This window comes from Eptatretus burgeri, chromosome 1, assembly GCF_056783735.1.
Source record: "Eptatretus burgeri isolate ZD-2024b chromosome 1, Ebu_testis_v1, whole genome shotgun sequence".
Lineage (NCBI taxonomy): Eukaryota > Metazoa > Chordata > Myxini > Myxiniformes > Myxinidae > Eptatretus > Eptatretus burgeri.
This window is the reverse complement of record NC_140961.1, coordinates 128,569,583-128,587,582: the sequence shown is the minus strand read 5'-3', so window position 1 is coordinate 128,587,582 and position 18,000 is coordinate 128,569,583. Positions and strand designations below refer to the sequence as shown.

General features: G+C 40.7%; 2 protein-coding genes across 5 annotated transcripts in view; both read left to right on the top strand.

Annotated features, from left to right (window-relative positions):
- Positions 1–18,000, top strand: part of LOC147035390 (rho-related BTB domain-containing protein 2-like) — a 229,596-nt gene that overhangs the window by 28,214 nt on the left and 183,382 nt on the right. The window lies entirely within an intron of this gene.
- LOC147035392 (drebrin-like protein B) overlaps positions 12,991–18,000 on the top strand; it is a 58,381-nt gene continuing 53,371 nt past the window's right edge. Inside the window, exons 1-2 of the mRNA XM_085897447.1 lie at positions 12,991–13,210; positions 16,884–16,996. Coding sequence (XP_085753573.1) covers positions 13,006–13,210; positions 16,884–16,996 — 318 coding nt within the window. The 5' untranslated portion in view covers positions 12,991–13,005. The remainder of the gene's footprint in view (positions 13,211–16,883; positions 16,997–18,000) is intronic.

Genomic DNA, 18,000 nt, shown 5'->3' with positions numbered 1-18,000 from the left:
CCAAAGGTGAAGGAGGTTATGTTTTCACCCCTTTCTGTCTGTTTATTTGTCTGTCTGTGTACAGGATATCTCAAAAAGGTTGTGGACGGATCCGGATGAAATTTTTTGGACAGGTTGGGTGTGTGACGGGGACAAACTGATTCGATTTTGTGAAGATCCAGAAGCGGATGTGCATACGATAATTATTTAATATTTAAAGTGATTCTTCACCATCAGGAGAAAGGGCCAAAAACGATATAGTCCTGTATAGCATGATATTTCAAAAATGTATTTGGCCCGATATGTTCTCATGGATCAGGCATTACGTGGCGGAGGTACGCGCTCCACCGAGTGCCCTTCAAGTCTTGTTCATGTATTCTCTTGATGTTTGCTCCACTGCCACATCTACCTTGGTCTTCCATGAGCTTTGCTCCTGAAAAGAAAAAAAGAAAAAGAAAAATAAATAAGAGAATCATGGAAAGGAGTTTCGTGAGAACGACAATTTTGTGACTGCACGAGGTATTGCCTTGTGCTGTCTCATCAACTCCATACCCATTGTCCAAGTGCATCATGTCATCTTTGTTGCAATTCTGATGCCAGTCGTGCCATGTGTAATCTTCGTTCAGTTGTACATTATCATTTCCATGGTGTGATTGTTGAAGCTGTCTTTTGAACAATCTTTTCAACAATTTAGCCAGTTTTACAGTGTAATGCAACACAATATAATGCAAGCAAGAATCGACAAGAAACAACACAATATACACACACGTGCGCTTAGTACCTCGACTTGGTTCACCTGCATTTTTTTCATTGTGCCATCTGATTCGTCCTCTCTTTTACTGAAGAGTTAAATTCACTTCTTGGAATGCTCGTTGGAATGTCCGAACCAACTGAATGACTCCTCTCTTGGCTGGGAGAGACATCGTAAATCATCCATGACCTGAGTCAGGTGGTATTTGTACACCACATGCAAAATACTTATTTGCAATGTTAGAATATTCCATTGTCGGTTAACTATTGCACTGTAAAGCCGGACTCTTGATTCTGTAAAAACTGGTTCAAATCTTGCTGAACAGAGTACTTCAGTCATATTTGCTTTGCTCCATGAAAATGCCAACTTTGATAAATTGCAACCTGTTAGGCAAGAAGCTTTTATCCAGGTAGATTTGTACAGTAAAGGCAATCTCTTTTGGTTTTTTTGTTGTTGGTTGTTTTTCTTATGTTATGTGTTTAACTTATGAATGGGTAAAAAAGCAATTGAATTATGAATCTTCGCATTCTGCACAATTGATTATTATTGAAGATGAAGGGTTGATGCTGATGTTGTGCTGCTGTCTTTTATAATGCTATTTTGAAAATAACTACCACACCATTCCGTTCTGTTCCGTTGATGGCCGTGCTCTTTCTTGAGTGTTAGCCTTCCTGAAGCAGTTCTTTGGCAGAGAATACTATTTTTATTACTTTTGTTCTTTGCTGGTTTTGAATCTGGTCATGATACCAGTGCACATTGACCTCATGGAAGTTACTGCGGGTTGGTTTTTAGCTCCCTCGGCTCCTTTTCCACCATATGCCACCAAGCCTTTGTGGGTCATCTAACCGTCCTTCGACCTTTAGGTTTCCAGTGTATCGCTCTTTAATTTTATTTTTTTTACTGTTATTTTCAATATGCAGTGCATTCCCAATCCATCTCCACCTTAATCTGCTTTTCTTTTTTCATAAATAATTCTCCTGTACTTTGCACGATCCGTTGTCCCCTCTACCCTGACGGGCTTGCCAGTCTCTGCTGATGAAAAGCAGCCCCATAACATGATGTTGCCTGCCACCACCATGTTTGACAGGAGGGATGGTTTTGACTGTGTGATGTGCAATGTTGGGCTTGCACCACATGGAATGTTTTGAATTTGGACCAAAAAGTTCAATTTTTGTTAGGTGGCACCAAAATGCGAACTTTTGAGGAGGGTGAATACTTTTGCAGGCCACTGTGTGTGTATATACATATACTGTATATATTTGATTTATTTTTTTTTCTAGTGTTTGGATGTTTGCTTTTGTATTTGTACGTTATTCTTTCACTGCTGAACCATAGCACCAAGGCCCAAAATTTGGGGTTTAGGTGATTTAGAATCTCAGCAAGGTTTTAAGCTACCAAATGTTGGCCTTGTCATCTGTTTTGAGACTGCCAAAGGCCGCTATAAAGTCTGTGTTGGGATGTGGGCTCAAGCAGTGCTGTTGCTGGCCCACAGGCAAAAGTAACCACCATGAGGCCAATAACTTCATAGCTTTTCAATGTCTAACATGTCCCAAAAGCACCACTCACCCAGCTGGGCGGTGATGAGTACCCTCCCCCCCTACCCCCCCTCCCCACCTGGGCAGGGCAGGGTATTCCCCCTCTCCCCCTTCAAAATAATGTCCCAAAACAATTTACAGGTGTAGAGTTTGTCCTGGAAAACATAATTTTGTATTTTTGTTGCATTTTATACACAAAAACATTATGGTATGGTCCAGCAAGGCCGAATATGGTAACAGCATATACCAGTTTTTCTTCAAGTGTGCAGTGTATTCCAGAAGAAAGTCTCACTTTGTGTAAATATCACCACTTTAAACTACCCACTGTAGGTGGGCCGAGTGGGCTAGTATTCCTGTGCCTATAGAAAGTCTTCACCCCCTTTCAAAGGTTTCACCTTTTGTTGTCGATATAGCCTGGAATTGAATTTCATTAAATCAGACCTTTTTCCATCTTTATTGACACATCGTAACCCACAACTTCCAAGTGAAAAACAAATTATACAAATTTCAGGAGATTAATTAAAAAAATACAAAACTAGAATATCTTGGTTGGATAAGTGTCCACCCCCTGAGTTAATACTTGGTACCTTTGGTAGCAATTACACCTGTGAGTCTGTTGAGATACGTCTCTACCATTGGGCAATAGTTGCCTATTCTTGTGTACAAAACTGTTCAAGCTCAGTCAAGTTGCATGGGGAGCATTGATGGACAGCAATCTTGAAGTCATGCCACAGATTTTCCATTGGATTTAGGTCGGGGCTCGAACTGGGCCACTCAAGGACATTTTTCATTTTGTTCCTTAGCCACTCCAGTGTAGCTTTGGCTGTGTGCTTCAGGTCGTTGTCATTCTGAAAGGTGAACTTCTCTCCCAATTTCAGCTTTCTTGCAGAGGGCAGCAGGTTTTCCTCTAGGATTTTTCTGTATTTTACTCCATCCATTTTCTCTTCTATCCTGACAAGTGCCCCGGTCTCTGCTGATAAGAAACATCCCCATAACGTGATGCTGCCACCACCATACTTCACAGTAGGGATGGTGTTCTTTGAGTGATGTGCTGTGTTGGGTTTGCACCAAATGTAACATTTTGCAATTTTCGCCATAAAGTTCCATCTTGGTATCATCAGACCACAAAACCATTTGCCACGTGGCTTCAGAATCTCTGGAGTGACTTTTTTTTTTTTTTTTTTTTTTTGCATACCTCAGACAGTACTCGAGGTGGGCTTTTTTGAGTAATGGCTTCCTACTTGCCACACGACCGTTGCATTTTATAAACCGGACTTGTGGAGTGCTTGGGATATTGTTGTCACATGCACACAGTGACCAGTCTTTGTCAAAAAGACCTGTGACTCTTTCAAAGTTCATATTTGCCTCTTGGTGGCCTCTCTGATCAGTCACCTCCTTGCTTGGTCATCCAGTTTAGAGGGACAGCCTGATATAAGCAAGGTCTTGGTGATACCATATGCCTTCCACGTCTTCATGATTGTCTTGATTGTACTCCAAGGGATATTCAAGGCCTTTGAAATATTTTTATACCCATCCCCTGATCTGTGCCTTTCCACAACTTTATCCTGTTAGTATTTTAAAAGCTCCTTGGTACTCATGGTTGAGTCTTTGCTGTGAAATACACTACCCAGCAGAGGAAACTTACAGTGGCAGCTGATTATATTCTGAAATAATTAGAATCACTACAGTTTAACACAGGTGGCAGTCAATTAACTTGGTGTGTGATTTTTGAAGGTGATCAGTTACACCTGAGCTAATTACCTTCACCACCAAATGTGGAAGGAGGTTCTGTTTTCATCCCTATCAGTTTGTCTGTCTGATTGTGTGCAGGATATCTCAAAAAGTTTTGGACGGATTTGGATGAAACTTCGTGGACGCATTGGGTGTGTGACCATGACAAATTGATTCGATTTTGATGAAGATCCGAATCCGGATCTGGTTACGAGAATTATTTAATTTCCAAAGTAATTCTTCACTATTGAGAGATAGGGCCAAAAATGATATGTAGCATTATATTTCAAAAATGTGTTTGTCCCAATGTGGTCTCGTGGCGGAGATATGCGCTCCACCGAGTGCCCTTCTAGTTTACAATTGTTATTATTAAGGGGGTGAGAGGGGTGGACACTTATCCAACCAAGATATTCTAGTTTTGTGTTTTTCATTAATTTTCTGAAGTTTGTAGAATTTATTTTTCACTTGGAAGTTGTGGGTTACGATGTGAAAATAAAGGTGGAAAAAGTCTGATTTAATGCAATTTAATTCCAGGCTATAAGGCAACAAAAGGTGAACTTTTTTGATTGGGGTGTCGACTTTCTGTTGGCACTGTATATAATTGCTGTAATCATGTTACCATCTATTTTCTTCAGTGTTATTTGCTTTTAAAACTCAAATTATAATGCTTCATTCATTTAAAAATATATATATATATATATATTGATGCATATAAGCCTGGTGTTGGCTTAGTGGTTAGGGTGGCGGCTTGGGATCCCAGGGTCCTGAGTTCAAGCCCCGTTGGTTGCTGAATTAACACCAGGGGGTTGACTCAGCCTGTCATCCTTCCGAGGTCGGCGGAATGAGTGCCAGTGTACTGGTCCCGGTGTATGCCCCGGTTAGAATAGGTATACCATATCCCTGTGTGTCGTAAGAGGCGACCAGGGTTGGCGTCAGGAAGGGCATCCGGCCATAAAACATTGCCTCAAGAAAAAGCCCAACCCCTGCACAGCAGGAAAAAATGGCTGTAAAAACGGTCATTTTTTTTTTTATATATATATTGATGCTTATGGAGCAATTATGTTCGATTATTATATTTCAGTTGGCGTCACTTAAATTTCTTCATCTTTTCCTTCAGTTTTGGTGTTATAGTTAAGTGATCCGATTGATCTCCACAGACAAATTCTACGCAAAATATACTTCATGAAATGGTCACTATTAATGATTGCGCAAGATTACATCACCCTCACTATCGGTCTTGCACAGCGTTAAATCAGGGCCATTAATTTTTGGTGCTTTCTGACCTCGCGTCCAAAATTGGGTTAAGGTTAAAACCAATTTAAATAAGTCTTGTACAATGAGCCAGACAGCCGGTTGTAAGCTGCTGAGAATCAGCGAGGCATTTGCTTTGTAAATAAATCTGGCTCGTGTTATTTCACTGAAAGGTTGTTTTGCTCTGTCAGAGCTGCCAATGTTATTGTTTGAAGTTTATATCTTGCTTGCATTGCTGTCGTAATTGAAAGCCGGCGGTTGGAAATGGGGCCGATCTTCCGATGTTATTACTGTGTTTACTTTTTTATAACTGGCCTCAACACTTAATATTCAGCATCTTATTCTAGAATCTAGAGGTTCTGTCATGATATCCATTGCAGTTGTATTCTCGGTGGGTTTATTTAGTAATGTGGAATCTGAGACGGAAAGGCGTAAAGTGAATACATTGGGGATTTGCACCATGGCAGGTGGAAACTTACGAGGAAGGATAAAATTCCGTGTAATGTGAAAATTACCCTTCACAGCTGCCAGATTGAATCAAAAATTGTTACCTTTGAATGATCTACTTGGCACAGTGGCGATGCTTCAATATATATATATATATATATATATATATATATATATATATATATATATATATATATATATATATATATATATATATATATATATATATATATATATACACATGCTTCAGCTTGCGTCAATGATTTTATTCGAACATCGTGATCGTTGCAGTACTGAGACTAACTCGAGATACAAGCTTTCTGAATGTCTATGCAATATAAATTCTGTCAAAAAAGATTACATCATAAATATTGTCCAGGTTTCCAAATTATCTTCAAACATCTTTCTGTTTTTTTTTTTTTTTAAGAGCAAAGCAGACTGTGAATGGAATAAATGGGGCTGACAGGACGGCCTCAAGGTACACACACTCGCCTCTAAGCTATCTAGCCTGGGTTTGAATCCTGACCCAGCTATAAACTATCATCCTGGTGTTTTACCGACTGGGTGAATCATCAACATGTGTGTGCCATCCCTTGGATGGACGTTAAACGGGCGTCCCGTCTTCCAGCATTACTTGTTGGACGTTAAAGATCCCATGGTGTCCTTTGCGAATAGGCGAGCTATCACCGGCACCATGACCAAATTCCAAATTCCAAATTCCTGCCATGACCTACAGAGGGTATTTCGTCAGCGGCACAGCTGCCCCTCATCCAATGATGCTACCCCACATCCTTGTGCTGCATACTCATGAAGAAGATTGAATAAATGGACAAACCAGTGATTAGGGGATGTCCATAAAGTCACTATTAAAGCAGAGGTGCACAGGACCTGCTGGGAGGCAGGTTGATCCAGTCAGGCCTTGCAGAATGCACCACAAGACCAAATAAATAAATAAATAAATAAATAAATAAATAAATAAATAATCGATACTGTTGCATTCCAGGTTATAACACAGCAGTGAAGAAGCCAGGGCTTTCGTTCCACTTTCTCCCACAATAGAAATTTTGAGGAAGGTATCATGGTCCAGAAGATTTGGGGGAGAGATTTTTATAATTGTCATTTGTTTGTTTATTTATTTATTTATTTATTTATTTATTGCTATTCAGACGAGGCTTGGGTGATTCTTAAAATTTGACGATCTATTTCGATTCTTCACCAAAATATAATCAATTTGTCCTCGTCACACATCCAACCTGCTCAACTAGTTTCATCCGAATCCATCGTTAACTTTTTGAGATATCCTGCACACAGTCAAACACGGGTGAAAAACATAACCTCCATCCATCTTCGGTGGTGGAGGGAATAAAAAGAAATTACTTCAGCATAAAATTTATATTCATGAGTCAATAAAATCAGTGGAATGATATTTATATTATGTAAATCATGCTAAAGGAGTAAAAGTTACTCCAAATTAGTCCAAACCTCCAAGAAAATTGTAAAAAAAAATTCAATTAGATTAAAAAAAAAAATTTGAACCTGGTTTACCTGGACGGTATATCGGGCAACAGACAACTGCTCTTCGATCGCTCCTGACTTTTTTTTTTATCTAAATCACATTTTCTTTCTTTTTTAATTTGCTGTTAATAAATATGCTGCGATATTTTTGCTGTTAAGAAATGTGATGATTTTGGAATTTCACAATGGAGTACTCTATACATAGCCAATAGCCTCTTCCTATCTGTCGGATCCCGGAAGGAGAAGGCCGACACACATTTTGTGAGTACATGTCTGCTCATTTTCTTCACAACTTGAACAAACTAGATGCAGAAAAACGGACTTGTCCTTGTCTGTTTTGTAAAGAATGATAGAAGCTTTGATGTTATTTGCTAAACCAACGAACAGATTATCGATTGGACGAAGTGAGATGAGGCATAGAAGAAATTGACTCTGGAGACTTGGAACCGTTGCAGGCGGGTAATCGGCTCTAGAATTTAGGGTTTGATTCTCGGCTCTGATTGAGGGAATCTATTCTAACCGGGTAACCAATTATTTTGCCCAAGCCAAATTCAGACAATGTTTGTGGGATGAGCATTTTGAGGATAGAAGGCAAATGTACATGATTCGAGTCTCAACAATGTTTCCTCTGAAACTTAAAATATTAGTCACGCCAAAGAAACCTCTGAACGTAGTAAGGAATTATAGTTAAAGGAAATTTCTTTGAAAGATTTTGCCGCACAAATCAGATTTTGAAAAATATATAACACTGTCATGAATTTAACATAGCAGTAGTCCAATTTATTTGCAATGTCTATGTTGACCATGTTAAAAAAACACTTTTTTTCAAATAATGCACCATTTCTTACAGAAAATTGTTGAAGTTAAAGAATCTTTTGGTATCCACATATGTATTTCCTTGGCTTGCAGTGGAACAAAACAAAGAAAAGCTGAAAAAATTGCTAAATCTTAGCTTATTCTACACAGAAGTCCTAAAATGGCCCAGACAATATTATTGGCACCTTTTAGAAGTTGTTAGAAAGAATTAGATTTCAAGCAGGTGATTCTCCTTTACTTTGGAATTTAACTCACCTGTGGTGAGGTGCAGGTACCTGCAATATAAAAATCACTCATTCAACCAGTTTGAAGAAAGAAAAGGAGTCGTTCTGCTGTTTTGTGTCACTGTGTAACGCAATGAGCATGGAGAAAAGAAAGAAAACCAGAAAATTGTCTGAGGACGTCAGACACAAGATTGTAGCGAAGCATGAACAATCTCAAGGCTACAAATATATCTCTAGAGACCTTAATATTCCTGTGTCCACCATATGCAATGTTATCACAAGGTTTAAGGCCCATGGCACTGTCGCCAATCTCCCTGGGCGTGCTGCAATAGAAAACGTGATCAAAGATTGCAGCGAAGGATTGTTCGAATGGTGGAGAAAGCACCTTGATCAACTACCAAACAGATTCAAGCTGACCTTCAGATACAAAGGTACAACAGTTTGAACTCGCACCATCCTTCGCCAACTCGATGTAAGGGAGTTCTATGGTAGGGGGAGAGAGAGAGAGACAGACAGACAGACCCTGACTGGAGTATACCAAAACACACCTGAACAAGCCAAAATCTTTCTGGGAGAATATCCTGTGGACAGATGAGACCAAATTGGAGCTTTTTGGTAAAGCACATCATCTCTGTTTAAAGGAAAGAACACCTTCCCTACAGTCAAATATGGAGGAGGTTCAGTGATATTTTGGGGTTGCTGTGCTGCCTCTGGCACTGGGTGCCTTGAATGTGTGCATGGCATCATGAAATCAGGAGATTACTAAGGCATTTTGGAGCGCAATGTTCAACCCAATGTCAGAAAGCTGGGTCTGCATTGAAGGTCATGGGGCTTGCAGCAGGACAATGACCCCAAACACACTTCAAAAAGCACCCAGGAATGGTTCAAAACAAAACACTGGACTGTTCTGAAGTGGCCAGCAATGAGTCCAGATCTAAATCACATTGAACACCTGTGGGGACATCTGAAAACAGCAGTTGGAAGAAGACACCCTTCAAATCTGGGAGAACTGGAGCAGTTTGCACATGAAGAGTGGGCCAAACTGCCAGTAGAGAGGTGAAGGAAACTCATTCATGGTCATAAGAAGTGCTTGACTGCAGTTATTTTGTCCAAAGGCTGTGCTTCCAAATATTAAGTCGAGGGTGTCGCTACTTTTGTCAATGCCATTTCTTTTTATTTTCTGTTTTAAAAGGATATATTAAGTTCTGAATCAAAAACAAAGGTTCTGTAATATTAATCAAGTGAAATATAGAATTGTGGAGACAAAATACTTTTGTCAATTTCAACTTATTTTTTAGAGAAAATTGTGAGTTGTTTGAAAAAAGTTCAAGGGTGCAAATATTTTTGGTCATGACGATGAACGTCGTTTGGATGTTATCGATTTTTAAAACTGCTTTTCCTTCTGCAGGTACTGGAAGTTTCCCTTCCATTACACTCAACAACAAAAATTTTTTACTGGAGATGTGTAAAGTGATTTAGACTAATTTGGGTACGCTGATTTCAAAAATCATAACCGTTTTGCTGTATCACGTCAGGATTTTCAGTAACAGAAATATTCCCATTGCCTAGAAGTCAGGATTTCAATGAAATTTACAAAAATTCATTTATTCATTTATTTCATCATGAATGCTTCAAAATTATAGAAATTACAGAAAAACTTCACTAGAATGTAATTAAAAATGCTTTAGGCATTTGGCTTTGCGTTTGTGCTGCTCTGTGTCAGTTTCACGATGCAGGAACCAGCAGAAATCGCCCATCATGTTCGGGTTGTGCCGCCCTTGGTAACACGTCTCCATGAGTGAAATCTCTTGGTGGAATCGCTCGCCGTGCTCGTCCGAGACTGCTCCCAAGTTGTCAGGGAAGAAGTTCAGGTGCTGGTGTAGGAAATGGATTTTCAGGGACATCCTGGAGCCAAGTTTCCTGAAGGACTCCAGCAGCTGCTGCACTATTTCTTCATAGTTGTCCGCGCGCTCGTTCCCCAAGAAGTTGTCCGTCACAGCTTTGAAGCTCCTCCACGCTGCCAGCTCTTTGGGGTTTAGAGTTGTCGGAAAAGTTTCGTCCTTCATAATCTGTCGGATTTGCGGTCCAACAAAGACACCAGCCTTGATCTTGGCCTCCGACAAGGTGTTGCCAAACTTTTCCTTGAGGTATAAAAACCCACGCCCATTCAGATCCATTGCCCGTACAAAACTTTTCATCAAGCCGAGCTTTATGTGGAGTGGTGGAAGGAAAACCTTGGCTGGGTCGACAAGGGCGACATGCTTCACGTTGTGTCGACCAGGTACATGCTCTTTTCGCTCTTCCCAATCTTTCTTCGTCCAGTGATTCTTGTCGTCTCTGCTATCCCAGAGACAAAGGAAGCACATGTATTTCGTGTAGCCTGACTGCAGCCCTAACAACAGCGCCACCACTTTCAAGTCTCCGCAGATGTATGTGCCAGTTGAAGTCATTGTACTTGATGGAATCAAGCAGCTGCCGCATAGTCTCATAGGTCTCTGTCATGCCGAACGCGTGAGCCAGTGGGACTGATGGTTTCTCGTTGCCATTGTGGAGCAAAACAGCCTTCAAGCTGTTCTTCCCCGAGTCGATGAAGAGGCGCCAGTCTGCAGGATCGTGATCACACCCAAGTTCTTTCAACAGACCGTTGATGTCACTGCAGAATGTCATCGTGTCTTCCATCTCAAAGAACTCAGCCATGTCTCTGTGACGTGCTCTGAACAAGGATATCTTGGTGTTAGGTTCAAGTAGATTCCACTGCTGCAGCCTTGATCCAAGCAGCTCTGCCTTCGCCTTTGACAGCGAGAGATCTCTTACAAGATCATTTAAGTCTCCCTGGTTCAGAAGGTGTGATTCTTGAGTGTCGGGTTCAAAAGGTTCATCATCACCATCCTCTTCACCACTGCTTACAGCTATGTTCTGATCAGCTGGAGGTGTTGGAACGGGGTTCTCGTCATCATGAGGCACAGGTTTACGAGCAGAGACGCAGTCAGCGTACTTGATGTGACCTTTATTCTTCTTGTTGAAGCCGGCGATGCTTGTGCAGCAGAAATAACAATCATCATGATGATTCTGCGGCTCACGCCATATCATGGGCACCGCAAATGGCATGCTCGCGTGCTTGCCCACCAACCACTGAGTCAAGGTTGTGTGACAGCTTGTGCAGCAGATGTGTGGTGCCCAGCTCTGTTCTTGGTCCCCCACCTTACACCCGAAGTAGTGAAAGTAGGCGGCCTTCATTTTCACTGCTGTAGATATACTTCGCTGTTGATCTTTTTTGGTATACCGACCACAGACATAACAGAAGTTGTCAGGATGATTGGTACAGGAACGCCTACTCATCTTTATCTGAAAGAAAGAAATATAACACAAGTTAACAACAATTGTACGAAATAGACATGTTAAAGACATATGTAAATTTCATTGAAATCCTGACTTCTAGGCAATGGGAATATTTCTGTTCCTGAAAATCCTGACGTGATACAGCAAAACGGTTATGATTTTTGAAATCAGCGTACCCAAATTAGTCTTAATCACTTTACACATCTCCAGTAAAAAAAAATTTTTGAAATTTGTTGTTCAGTGTTATTACTTACACCACTGAAGGTGGACAAGGGTTATGTTTTCAACCCTTGTCTGTCTGTTTGTTTGTGGGCACTCTCTGAAATGGTTGTGGATGGATTTGGATGAAACTTGGTAGACAGGTTGGATGTGTGACCACGACAAATTGATCAGATTTTGGGGAAGATCCGGATCTGGATCCGTCTACTAGAATATTTATTATTTATTCTTTACCATTGAGAGATAGGGCTCAAAAATGATAAAAAAACACGATATCTCAAAAATGTATTGAGCCAGATATGTTCTCGTGGATCAGTCATTGCAGGGTGGAGATATGCGCTCTACCAAGTGCCCTTGCAGTTACTTATATTATTCCTTGCTACTTGAACAAAACATTGAGTTGATTGCTGCTTCAACGAGATATTTAGTTATTTTATTCCTTGCTACTTCAATGAGATATTTAGTTATATTATTCCTTGCTACTTCAACGACATATTTAGTTAGATTATTCCTTGCTACTTCAACGAGCTATTTAGTTATATTATTCCTTGCCACTTCAACGAGATATTTAGTTATATTATTCCTTGCTACTTCAACGAGATATTTAGTGATATTTTTCCTTGCTACTTCAATGAGATATTTTGTTATATTATTCCTTGCTACTTCAACGAGATATTTAGTTATTTCTGCTTCAACCTTGATGCCACATTCAACTCTTCGGTTTTTATTCCATTCAAAGTCTTGTTTGAAATCATTAACACTCACATGACTGACAAAATAGAATGTTCTGCTTTTAACTGTTGTGGTATTTAACATGGGTTCCCACAATGCATTGTGCATGCGATGTAAAATGTAAGTTATATCCCCTATTTTGACAAAACATTAGGCATCAGCAGTCAAATAGTGAATTTGCCATGTACAAGGAAATAGATTTCCAAGATATATTCAGTTCAGGGGAAGAAAATGCAGTAAAATATATGCAAACATACCTACAATCCCAAGTGTGGGTATGTCAGGGTTAATTAATAAACAATTCAGCTCTGACTTGGCCACAGACCTACCTCCCTCCCAATCCTCCTTTCTGCTGGGAAGGAAACATTGATGTTGATGTGGGGGGCACAGAGATCACACAAAATCTAACATGTGGGTAAACTGCTCACTTTTCCAAACCCAAAGCTCAATCAAACATACATTTCACATGCATCGTGAGAAGATCAAAAGTATTTTATTTTTCCTTGATGTGACAATCCCATCACCCCTCCCACCCCAATCAAATTTGTTTGTATTATGGAATCGACATGTAAAACTCGTATTGAAGCTTAAACTTAATTTCCTTTCTTTCTGTAGGGCACTTTTCAGCTACGAAGGAAACTCAAATGACCTCAAGCTGGTTAATTCTGGAGGTAAGTGCTGCATGCGTGCGTGTGCGAAAATTATTGAGGTATTCTTATCACTGAAAAATCGACATGGTTTTTGGTGGCTTGTGTTGACAGTTGAGGAAGTTATTGGCGGTTAGAATTGGCAATGGGGAGGGTTTACCCAAGTGTTTTCCTGTTTGTTATGAGAGATATTTTCAGAAAAGCAGGAAGTATAGTGGCAGAGTTTGAGCAGGAAATACACAAGTGGGTTTTTGTTTTTTCTTCAATGGATATAAATCTTGTTTGTCCTAAATATAGCATCAAGCTTACATGCCATTCAGTCAGATGTAATTGTATGCATATGCTGACAATTTGTTGTCGATGTGAAAAGTGTCTAGAGTGAATTTATGAAACTTTACCCTGCTTATTAGAGATATTAAAATTCTGTTTTAATTGCAAGGTCTAGTGCATTGCTTGGAGGACTTGTTGAATTTTCTTTCTTTTGATATAGTAAGCATTGGAACATACAGGCTTATTTGCTGCCAGCATGTTAGCCACTCCCCTCCCTCTTCCTTTCCAAAAACAACAAAAACAAGATGGTCGTTTCTAAAATGTCTAAATGGTTTGGCACAGCTTCAGAGTTTAATACTTTTGCAACCCAACTCACTTGATTACAAAGTCCACCAACATGCTGTCATGTGGCGTGCAGGAGTGACTTCATCATGCTGCACTCCATGACTGTGTTTACACTTGTTGAAGCGAGTTCCCCTCCCCCACCCAAAAGAAAAAATAATATTCAGGCTTGTGATTGCTTCTTCACCCAACTCTACTTGACCAATAACAGCCCCCTTTCCCCTCACTTTACACACCCTCTGTCCCAATGTAGCATGGTCAAAGTACAGCATTCCACATAAAGGAGCCAATACATTTGAGAGTGCAAGCGAGGAATTAGAAGCATCGAGTGGTTTTGGGTGATTCCATGATGTATTTGTGCATCGATACGTTACTACCTCCGCCACCGAAGGTGGACCGACGTTACGTTTTTGCATCTGTCTGCCTGTGAGCAGGATGTTCCAAAAAGTTGTGGAAGGATTTGGATGAAATTTGATGGACATGTTTGGTGTGTGACATCAATGTAATGATTAGATTTTGGTGATGATCTGGATCATATACATATATATATATATATATATATATATATATATATATATATATATATATATTTTTTTTTTCTTTTAAGTGATTCTTCACAAATGAGAGGTGGGGTCAAAAATGATGCATAGCATCATATCTCAAAAAGTTGTGGAGTTGTGACGAAAATTGGCTGGATGAGTTGGTTTGGTGACTAGAACAAGCCTATTAGATTTTTGTTAAGGTCCGGATTGGGATCCAGCCCATTAGTGAATGGGCTTGGCAGAGGTATGTGCTCTACCGAGTGCCGTTTCAGTTGAAATGGTTTTGCTTTCTGAAGGCTGAAGTGATTATACAGCCTGAAAAATATGCACTACATGCAGAAATAATCCTGGAATTTAAATATTATGCACTTCATGTCATCTGGGGAACATTCAGTGACTTTGCACTTTTTAAAACACCTTTGTTTAAAAACAATAATTTTGATACAAAGTCAAGGCTTGTGGAGGATAGAATGGATCACGATGTGACAGAACAAAAGGAACAGGAGAACGAAGGGAGGGGAATTCACCAACAGCAGTGTTGAGGGGCAAAATAGAGGGAGACTTGGACAAATAAGGGATGAGGGGTAGGGGAGGACACACAAGATGGATACAGAAGCAAACTCTCAGGAAAGAAAAACTGGAAATTTGGAAAGAAGTGGGCTTGCAGAGTATTATGGGGGGGGTGGTAGAAAGATCATTGTTTTGGATGTGGGATGATCTGAGATAGTGGTGAACAGCTGCCTTGAAGACCTGAAGAGAAGAATGAAATTGAAGAGAATGTAGAAGTTGGTTCCACAGGTGTGAAAAAAAAGTGGAGGTGAGCACTGAGCAGTGATGCTAGATTTTAGGAGTTTTACGTGAAGGGGGTTGGTGTTGGACTGTATGCCCCCTTCAGTAACCTGGGGTGGGAGGGGGGGACAAAGCAGGGAAAGAACAGTGTGCAAGACCAGAAAGGAGGTGGTAGAATTTAGAGACCTCTGACCTCTCTGCAATGTGAAGGAGAGAGGCCCTTAGACTCAACTTTAATTGTGAGAGATTCCATTAATCTTGAAGGCCTTGCTTTCCATAGCATCAAGCAGAGCAAGGTGTGAGACAGTGGTGCTCGCCCAGAGGGAGAGCAGTTGTAATCTTATAAAGCTGCGGATGAAGGCCTTGTAGGTGGATATAATAACAGTTCAGGTGTGCCAAGGAATAACTTTGCACGACGGAGGATGCCCAGTCGGCGACTGCCTTTGGAGGCCTACTTAGAAATGTGGTTTGCCCAAGAAAGATCATGGCTGATAGTGAGACCCAATTGGAGTGTTGGAAGCAATACATGGAAGTGCTGTTTGTGTCACCTGTGTTATAACTTATCAGCATACCTTAAGAATTAGGAAACAGATGTCCAAGGTCCATCAAGAACCTTAGATAATTGCGAAAATTAGAAAGGATTGTATGTGGGAGTTGAATCTGGAACCATATGGTCTTGTGGTAGGTCTTCAAATGGGGCAAAGACCATTCGTGTTTTTGTTGTAGCATTGATTGTTTGCTCGCATGCAGATATAAAATAAATATTGACGCTACATGTTGGCCCACAACTACAGTTCCTTGTTCTTGTTTTATTTCACAGTCAACCGCTCATGCACTCTGACATGTGCTACGCATCTGCAAAGAAGCTGACTCTGCAATTGCTTGCACTGAGAATTATACAGCTGCTTTTTAACAGCACATTTTCCATCAGTTTCTATCATCTCTTTGCCACTTTTCCCTGTTTGTAGTTTTGTATATATTGAGTGCTAATAGATTCCATATTCCACTTGGTTTGTTGTTGTCAATGATGACCATGATTGTGAACTTCTGTTTTTTGTTTTTTTTTGTATGCTGAGTCAAGGTTTGGTGAAGAGCTAATACAAGTACACTGAATGGATCAGGATGTAACAGAACATTAAGGAACAAGAGAGAGCAAGGGCGAAGGACAAAATAGAGGGATACTTGGACAAACAATTGGTTTGGGAAGGAATGAGAGGGCAGGAAAGAACGCATGGGGTGGATAAGATGGATGCAACAGGAAGCTCTCAGGAGAGAAAAACTGGAAATTTGGAAGGAGGAGGGATTGGGGTGGGGTGTATGGGATTGGGTTAATGAGGGGAGAAAAGATCATGGTTTTTGATTGAGGAAGATCTGAGATGGTGGTGAACAGCTGTCTTGAAGACCTAAGACAGATGTTTGCCACCATCTCGGACCTTCCCCAATTTATTCCCAACTTACAAATAAAACTATTTTTTTATAATGTTCTTTTTATAATAGTTTGTGTGGCTTTTGGCAGGTAATGCTGTTGAAAGTATTGCTGTTTAAACCATATGACTGATGTGAACAAAGCTTTACTCTTGACTGTGCTCTTCTCTCTCCTCTCTCCTCCCTCCCTCTCTTGTCTCGAGTTGATGGAGCAAGCAGGGCTGCTGCAAAATGTTTTTATATTACCTGGAAAAGTGAACACTTTACAGTGTTTGCTTGCTACCTAATGTGCCTCAACCTCTCCCCTCCCACCACTTGGTTCCGTCTAGCTGGTGGCCTCGCCGAGATGGTGGAAGAGTTGAACAGCGGTAAAATTATGTATGCCTACTGCCGAGTGAAAGACCCGAATGCCGGTCTTTCAAAATATGTCCTTGTGAATTGGGTGAGTGGTGTTTGTTTCACCAGAGAAACCTCACTCTGGGGAAATCCTCTTTTGCTTGAAGGGGCACTGAAAGCATTTATTTCCATTGAGTGTTAGGTTTTAAATGAATGATGAATTGTTATTCTGTTTTAAGGTTTAGGAATAATTGATTGCACTCCTCCTAACTATAGTTTCAAGAACATTGTTCCAAATTTGGAATGTGATGCAATCAATGTGTAGTGTTTCCATTATCTACATTCTATGTGTAAAGAAATGTTTGTATTTTGGCTTGATAACTTGTTAAATGTATATAGAGACTTCTCTTCATCCTTGTTTTTAAAAAATATCTCAGTTGTTGATTATCTTCAGGTTTGGTGCCTCCGACAAATGCAGTTTTCAGATATATTTCTAGTTCCTGGTTTGATGGGACAAATGGCCTCCCTCTGTGTCCAGGTTCCTTGTGTATTTTGCAGTGTTATTGATTGGTTCCACAATAGCAAACAGCTGAGAGACGATTTGGCATCACCAAATGTAAATTCAAGTGTGATCCATACTTACCCCTTTACTTCCCTCCCTTTATTCGTATCTCTCTCGTCTCTCTCGTCTCTCTCGTCTCTCTCGTCTCCTCTCGTCTCCTCTCGTCTCCTCTCGTCTCCTCTCGTCTCCTCTCGTCTCCTCTCGTCTCCTCTCGTCTCCTCTCGTCTCCTCTCGTCTCCTCTCGTCTCGTCTCTCTCTCTCTCTGTCTCTGTCTCTGTCTCTGTCTCCTCTCCTCTCCTCTCGTCTCGTCTCGTCTCGTCTCTCTCTCTCTCTCTCTCTCTCTCTCTCAGTCACGTCTCGTCTCGTCTCGTCTCGTCTCGTCTCGTCTCGTGTCGTCTCGTCTCGTGTCTCTCTCTCTCTCTCTCTCTCTCTCTCTCTCTCTCTCTCTCTCTCTCTCTCTCTCTCTCTCTCTCTCTCTCTCTCTGTGTCTCGTCTCGTCTCGTCTCGTCTCGTCTCGTCTCGTCTCGTCTCGTCTCGTCTCGTCTCGT